We start from the raw sequence: 8,778 nt of genomic DNA, 5'->3' as shown, positions 1-8,778 counted from the left end.
CATTTTCTAGGTTACTCAGTAGCTCCAACACTAGACAAGGGCCCAACTTTTTAACCTTGGTTCTGGATACCACACTGATTGCTGTTTTTTCATATATTTGAGTCTATTTCTAAACTCATTATTTTAATCTACTTGCCTGTCCATTCATGCACTAAATGGCAGTCTTTATATGGAGTCTTCTGATAGGATTAAATATTTGATTTATCCTCTCCCAACCCCAACATGTTTCAGCTATTTTTTCTCCCAATTTTAACACACTCTTGGTTTATTTTGTTAAGATGGTATCACATTTTTAATGTGACTCAGCATCTGTTAAACTTGCAGCTGGCAGGTCCTGTTTCTGAAGCCTGGTGTGTATTCTAATTCATTCAAGTTTCTTCTGTGCTCTTCACTGTAATCTCTTCTTTCAATTTTGTACATTTTCTGTTCTTTATTCCAAGCACCATTTTAAAATTAAAAACATTTAAATAAATAGATTTGACATTCAAATCACTGTAATGTTCTGAGTATAGCTCTCCATTTAGGACACTGGAGAATCCCCCAAAGGCAGTACTGGGCAGATTTTCAGCCTTTGGACCCTCACCTACCATCCTTCTTGCTGAAAATTCCTATGTAATCAAGCAGCCTCTAGCAGCCAGAGCAAGCAGCTCCCTATGTATTTACTTTCCATGATACTTTGTTCCAATAACACAGCACAGCTCTGCACCTTGAGCAAGAGGCTATCCTGAAGAGGCAGGTGCACAGCCTGGTACCCACACACCCTCTCATGATTGTTCCAACCCCATTTTGCTCCTTTCATTCATGTCTTTGTTGACTACACTGAATGGGCTTTGGATCTTTTTTACCTTCAGATTCTAAGCATGTTATTTCCCTTCGACGTGGATGTTCTAAATATTGTTCATGATTTGGCCTGGTTCATCTGACATGAGTAGGAATTGTTCTCAGAGTACATCAAGCAGACTGGAGTGTGAACTGAACCTCTATTACCATAAGCTGGATGTGGGGCTAGTCCCTTCATCTGAGCACTGTTGGACTCCTCTGTAGCCTCACTGGGCATGACAGTAGTAGCCAGGTCCTCTAACAGGACAACAACTAGCAAGGCTTACAGGGTGCCACCTCTATACCTAAGGACATCTACTACTTTCTAATTCTCAATCTTTTAGCTGAATTAGGAGAGCACTTCCAAACTAATGTTTTTCCTTCAAATTCTTCATTGCACTACAGCTTAAGAATTCACCAGTTGATATATCTCATTGATATTGTGGAAGACCCAGCTCCCCTGGCTCCTCAGAATTCCCAACACTGTGAGAGGTAAATCTTGAACAACAATCGGCCAACAGGAAAACACATCTAACTTTGCCCTTTAAAAAAATGGCCTCAGTATCACTCAAATAGAGAAAGGAAAAATCAAGTCTTATGTGTCTGTGTGTAGGCCAGAGGTCAACTTTGACTGTCATCCCTTAGGTGCTGTCCTGTTTGACAGATGGTGTCTCTCATTAGTTTAGGCATGCTAGGCTGTGGGCGCCCAGGGATCGATCTATCTCCGCCTTCCTGCTGAGGATACAAGTATCCACACTAGACCTTGCTGTTCATCTGACTGCTGGGGTTTGAACCAAGGTCCTCACACCTGCCTGGCACTTTAACACACCTGCACCTCCACGGCCCTCATCCCTTCTTTAACACTGTTGCAGGATGCCCTACCTTCCACTTTTCTGCCATCCTGCTCACATGCCACTCCCCTTGGTGGACTGATTCTGCAGTGACCTCTTTCAATCACTCTGTAACCAGCACCTACCCACATGTCCTGGCAGAGTAGGTTCTCAACAGATGCTTGCTGCCAAAGAACATCCACTCCTATGCCCCTCACCCAGTCAGGTCTCCCTGGTATAGGCCTTAGGCACACAGCTCCCTTAGCCTGAAGACTGTTTTGATACTTTGTTTTCTTTGAAGAAATCTCTTATCCAAATTATCAAAGGACAAATTAAATATAAACTATAGTTTACAAAGAAAGCAAATGTCTCTATCACATAAATTTATGATACAGCTAAATTTCACTGAAATACTAAAAGCCCAGCTTCCAGTGTCAATAACCCTTAGCTCTCTGTGCCCCGAAGAGGCAGCACAGCTGGCTCCCCTGCTCTGTGCAGCTGGAGACTTCTGAGGGGCAGTTTGTCTTGAGGAACGGGTGGCTGCTGTGTTGCAGGCAACAGAAAGGAGAAAAGACAAAATATGAGGCAAACGATTCAAAACCTTTTCTTTTCATATTTTTTTATTTTAAATTACAAAGGGTGCTGCATACACTGATGATTCTGTGTCTGACTACAAGTGCTGACAGGTTAGAGGGTGACAGAAAACAAAGCGACTTGTGCATGGCCTTCTCCTGAAAGGAAAACTGCACAACTATTAACCAACGTTGAGTCATTTTTAAACAGCTCATGCGTGAACAAGATACAATTCTTTCTAGACAAGAGACAAGACTGAATCCAATAAAGTGTCACAGCTCCAGCTGGGGGTGGGGAATAAACAAAACTACGGAGTATTTATGATCATATCACAGACAGGATCCTAAGCGCAACTATTTGAAGAGGCTGCCAAACCATAGGAACAAACACTTGGTATTCTTGCCCTTCTGTGTTGGCAGCTCCGGAGTCACTGAACCACAAATGCTACGCTATAGGACAGACTCTAGGGCAAGACAATAGCAGGCAATGGAATACAGTGTCATCAAACATGTGGTGGAAAGGCTGATACAGTACACATACACAGTTTTGATATTAAGTTCTGGAAAAACAAAGGGCAAAGGGCAAGACACAGAATCAGTCCCACTCCCGGCACCCGGAACTGAGTCAACTTCAGCAGGTGTTTACACTGTCATGGAAGAGGCAAGCCCGGTTCCCACTTGGCACACGGAGACATAAACCTGGGTGCTCTTCACTAGCCACTGACTCTTCCATTCCAAAATACTATCTGGAAGTAGCTTTGAGGTTCTGTTACCTTGTTACCACCTCCAAAAGTCTCTTGAAAACAAAATGGCAATTTGGCATAGTACAGTTCCTAGGTGTCATTTCTATTCTGTTTACTAAGCATGGGGACTATGCTTCAACACATAATCCCACCTGCCTATGGAAGTGTGGAACTCTCAGTAGTACATTTTCATCACATTCCCCCAACATGCTTATTCCTTAAAACGAAACCACCATCCCTACAGCTGACATTCATTGTTACATCCCACTGTATTTGAAATATTAAAAAAGACAAAAACAAAAACCATGAAGTCATCTTCTCATAATGCCCTTATTAAGATGACAAAGATCACGAAAGAATCCACAAGTATTACGGCACTGTGTGAGACTCATTTGTCACGATCCAGGGAAGAACAAGACTGCAGTTCTGTGCAAAGTTGTGCAAGTGGTCGCAGTTCCATGGGAAATGGTATTCCACAAAAGACTCCACTAGAAACATAGTTGAGACCTTTTCCATTAACACTGAAATTCAATGCATTCTCAAAATTCAAGTTTCAAGATTTGGAGAGATGCTAACATTCTGTCACATAATTAATTAGAAAGTAGATGAACAGAGTTTTAGGAAGACTATATAAAGAAAAGGAACATGAGTTTTTTTAATTCTTGCTGAAGGCAACTTGAATTAATTTCTTAGGAAGTTAACTAAATCTTAGCAGCTAAAGTATTATTTAAATGTATGGAATAAAGAAAAGCACATCCATTCTTGACATTTTGGTGAATAAACTAACAGCTTTATTAATGAAGGCAAACATCAGATAACTGTATGAATATTGTATATAAAAGAGAAATTCATACCAATAGCATTGTATTTCAAAAGTACTGTACTTCTGTTTCTTTTAAAGAGACTTGTCATCTGTTGTAAAAAACAAACAAAATGGGTACTCTTCTCCCAAAAAGTTCTGGAAAACAAAATAGTCACTTTCAAGCAGATGAAATAAACACACCTTTCTGTAATGCAGACTCTTGCTAAGAAGCAAATGAAGTCAAGCATCAGAGAGATGCATGACAACTTCACAAAAGCCAGAGAAGGGATGTAGCAAGATTATTCAAAGATCATTCAAAAGTGGTCTCTCATACAAGTATAAAATAACTACAAAGAGAGGGAACTATGGAACCACGCCCATCTGAAATCCTTCATGATGCTTCTGGAATAGTTCTGATTCTCTTACAAAAAGGACAAAGTTAAGGTTTGGGAAGCAGGAGGGAATGAAGATGTTTCATTTAAGTGTACAAGTAAGGCACAAGATCAAGCCACACCCAAATCTCTCATGAAAGACGTGGAAAGGACAAGAACCCACACATGGTACAGCACAGCAGGCAACCACACTGACAGAAAACTCACACACGACCTGAACAGGAGCAGCCCGGCAGCATGCTCGCATGTGGGCACAGACTAAAGAATCCAGTGTATCTGAAACCAGGAAGCAGAAGGTTCGTTGTTACTTTTTTACTGTAGTAGTACTAGAGTCAGTTTATGGTTGCTTTTGGAACAATGGATTTATCTGAGGAGAATTCACAATGCCTTCACTTAAGGGAAGGTTCTGGACGTCATGAGCTATCTGTATACCATGTATGAACACAGAAAACCTTTAGACAGCTCTCACTCTAATGATTTCCACCCAAAAATACATGCCACGATTTTAAAAAACAGAACATGTACAACTGCTGGGGATTTTACGTACTCATGAGAACTGTCTGTGATACACTAGGTGTAGGTATTTTAACAACAATAGAGGAAGCAGATCATTACTGGCATTAAAAGTACAACCATTTCTAGACGGTTTTAAATGCCACAGAGTCCCCTGGTTAAAATGTAAAGCTGCACAGCTTGCCTATGTCATCTTAAACAGCAAGAGGATTTAACTTGCACTCTACATTTTACTGCCAGGTTTTTATTTAGATCAAGTATCGCTGCAGCGTTCTGACCAGCCCAGGTTTAGCAGCAAATGGCAGGAATCATATAAAATGCAATTTTATAACAAAGTGCTTTTCTAAGATATACATACATATATAAATAGGTACAAAATAAAGTGTCAACATTAAAAAGCTCAACTATTTAAAGGCTTTCAACTATTTAACTTAAGTAGTACATATCAAACACTGAAATGCATGGGTATGGAACCTACCAAACAGATTCAAAGTCTTTTGAAATGCAAGACCAAAAAATCAAATTCTGGTTTGCAGACAAGAAAAGGGTATCAAAAAACCAGAATTCCTAACAGGGCAGCTATAAAGGGGCAATTTTATAAACTTCAGCAACTGAATCGATACTATGAAGCGATGTTCACTTGACTGCAAAACTGCCATATTCTGGAACACTTTCAATTTACCAGATATACACTGTCAAGACTTCATATACTTCCATTTGTGAATCTATGCTTTGTTTCTCCCATCTAAAAAGTAAAAACCTGAATTCTACTAAGCATGAGATGTGAGCTCATTGTCTCTTAGGGTGAGTGCACTAACAGGTACATTTCCACCAAACATATGGGAGCCTTGTCACAGTTCAGCTAACATGTCAAGACAATTCTTGGATTCTTATGTTTCATGATGTCAAAGAGGCAAGTAAGACACATTTTTGGATTGTTACTGTGTTCTAGAATTGAACCTTCATGTGCTATAGCTTACAAATGGGGAGAGGGAGAGAGGAAAAGAAACTACTGTGAGGACCAAGGACAACTACTTTAGTTCTATCAATGGGTAAGGGAGAAACAGCAACTATGTCTGCAATTTCAGGTTTTTCTTCTAGATATGCTTGCTTTTACTTTCTAAGCCACCAGTCTTCATAGTTCCAAACAAGATCTGAGATAAAACCATCAAGAAAGACAGATGGCAGGACCTGTGGGAGGTTATAGTGCTGCCTTGACATAGGAGTTTCTCACCAAGAGGTAAAGCTTGAGCACAGTTAAAAACTGACTAATACAGCCGCTTACGTGAGCAAAGAAGAGCACCTAAAACTAAACGTGTTCATGTTTCTCAAGTCTAGAAACTACAGAAGATAAGTCACATGTAAGTCTGAAGAAAATACCTGTACAAAAATATAAAAATTTATAAATTTGTTTTAAGCTTGTGTTGATCTTTGAAAATATTACATGCACAATAATACATCAATTGGAAAAGTGGCAACTAAAGTATTAGATATTTTTAGCTTTTTTCTTTTTATATATATATATACATAATACAATAAAAATAATCTGTATTTTGGTTGTTTGGTGGAAGTATACTACAATAAGCTAAATAAACTTTAATCTTCAAAGTCAAAAACTATTTTATCAATAGCTTACTAATATGAAATATATTAAAATTTCCTACAATAAGTGCAGAAATAAAAGACACCTAAATGGCCACCAACTTATCTACTATGGAAGCAAACTAGAGGAACAGCAAAATAATATTTGTATGTATGGATGCTCCTTCTGTAGATAATTGGACCCAAACAGAAATAAAATTCACAGTTGAGTAAGATCCCTAACCCTGACCTTTTAAATGTGTTCTCTTTTTTTTAAATACATTCATACAGTATCATGTAAGCTGTGCAAAACTTTACTTAGACTGGCAGTCTGCCACACCAGTTGCATTTGTCTTTGGTAGAAAAAATAAAACAATCGCAATAATGTGCAAGTATTTTCTTCCGGTCAAGTACCGAAATAGGAGTTTTCTAGAGCCATCTTTTTTTGTTTGTTTTTTGTTTTTTTTTTTTTTTATACAATACACAGACTCTGTGGCATATATCTACATTTCAACATAGTCCTATATACATTCAAAAAATCTGAAAAAGAGTTGGAACAAAAAGACATTTAAACCCCATAATTTTCTCATCTATATATCTTGTTTTTCCTCATTAGGGTTTTCATCATACAAAATATTACCAGTTTTAGAGTTTCCCCAAAATACAAGGCACAAAGAATATGCTTTTTTTCTTACTTGCACAGACAATTATATATATATATATATGTATTTATATATATCATATTGAGCTCTAAAAATAAACATCTAAACATGGTACACACATGAGTGCTAGGTGTGCCATGTACAAGTGAGATTAATGGCTGTGAAAAATTAGAACAAAAAAGCAGTCATTCTAAAAACAATCTAAATGGACTTGGAAAAAAATGCTTCCTCGGTATTTCTGTGTGGTTCAGAGCATAAACCCACCTTAATACTTAGCATTATACTAATATATTCACTCCTCCAAAATGTTTTGCTTTAATAGATGTTTACAATCTGTACCTCACATTTACTTAACATGTGAGCTTCCTTTCCAATGCCAACAGCAAGGTCACTGGTTTATGCTCTGAAAATGCAATAATCAAGTATTTTGGATCATGCTTCACTTATGCTACAAGTTCTTAAAACAATGTAACCTAATTATAAATGTTTACATAATGCTAATTGACATGCAAAACAGAATGAAAATTTACAATGGATAACGTGACAAAAACAGACATTTCTGACCAGTGGTCCAATGAGGCTGATTACACTTTTGATGCTGGTATCCTTAGTCCTACAAGGCCTCCAGTGGGGTTGCCTTCAGCAGTCTTCCCTAACACTTGGTTAACAAATTCTGAGGTTTGCCCAGCGACTGGGAGACCTGAAGAGAATAAAAGGCACACTTTAAAATACAAATATGGAGAGGGCATAAAGGACAGGGAAGAAGTCTGAAACAATGAGACTGGCCCCAAACAAGGGCTCCACTACTTGCTGCTGACGCCCAGAAAACCATCCTACATGGCAGACTTTATCTCCTAAGGAGACCCACACCAAGAGTCGTGAAGCATTGTAAAGTGGTAGGTGACATGCAGCAATACCCAAAGGAACCCTAGGCCCACTGGCAGGTACTGTTTCCTGAGCCTATGAGTTTGCCTCCTATGTCCTTCAACTGTTTGGACCTCACTGTGTTCTGTGGTGGATACACACACACAACTACAAGTATGAAAGATACATCTAATTTCTAAAATGACTGTATATAATTTAAATTCCTTTTTCTTTATTTTAAATAAAAATGAATGAATAAGAAAAGGTAGAATAGTAGAGGGAAAGAAATTAGGAACAGCCCAAGTATGCTGACTTCTTCATCCTATTCATCTTGGATAGCCAGGGAAATATTTAATGTTAATCCTTAAGCAGGTATAAGAATTTTTTTTTAAGTATGAAAGAAAATGAAACTAGGCACGGTGGCACATGCTGGATATCCCATAACTCAAGTGGTTAAGGCAGGAAGATCATGTGCTTGAGGCTAGCCTGAGCTACATAGTGAGACCTTGTCTGAGGGTGAAATGGGGGAGTAGAAACATACACAAGAAAAATAAAATGGAATGGAAACAGAAAACATTGACTTAATCCCTGATTATAAGACATATAACAAATTATAAAGATATCAATGCCACCTTAACTATTCAGTCAAGGTCAAGATGACCACTAATAGGACAAACTCACACCATGCTCTTGACTAATGGAATGGGAGAGTTATGTAAATTCTTGCCAAAAATGTAACTCTATCTTAGGTTCAACCAGTGAATCACTTACTGCACAACCATGAGGACCTGAGTTAGACTGCAACCATGTAAAAAGATGGGCTTGGTGGCAGGTGTTTGTATATCGCAGAGCTACAGAGGTGGAGATAGGAGGATCCCTGGGGCTTGCTGACCATCCAGTTTAGCCTAATCCGTGAAACCAGACCATAGTGACAAAAAATAAAAAAAAAAAAAAAACCAAGGTGGATGACTCCCAAGGAAATATATCTTGAGGTTGACCT

The 8,778-nt window shown here is 38.5% G+C and overlaps 1 protein-coding gene across 10 annotated transcripts in view; it reads right to left on the bottom strand.

The window, feature by feature from the left end:
- Window positions 1-8,778, bottom strand: part of Crebrf (CREB3 regulatory factor) — a 75,071-nt gene that overhangs the window by 2,102 nt on the left and 64,191 nt on the right. For 2 of the 10 annotated variants that reach the window (XM_042283729.2, XM_042283728.2), the window contains exon 9: window positions 7,479-7,614. The exons of 6 other annotated variants lie outside the window; for them this stretch is intronic. In XM_042283729.2, coding sequence (XP_042139663.1) covers window positions 7,499-7,614 — 116 coding nt within the window. In that variant the 3' untranslated portion in view covers window positions 7,479-7,498. Of the gene's footprint in view, window positions 1-2,251; window positions 7,615-8,778 lie in introns of those variants that run through there. 2 more of the 10 variants (XM_076578076.1, XM_006978867.4) reach the window with 1 other exon arrangement.

Source organism: Peromyscus maniculatus, chromosome 8, assembly GCF_049852395.1.
Source record: "Peromyscus maniculatus bairdii isolate BWxNUB_F1_BW_parent chromosome 8, HU_Pman_BW_mat_3.1, whole genome shotgun sequence".
NCBI lineage: Eukaryota > Metazoa > Chordata > Mammalia > Rodentia > Cricetidae > Peromyscus > Peromyscus maniculatus.
Note: the sequence above shows the minus strand (reverse complement) of the source record. Positions and strands in the feature narration are given on the sequence as shown.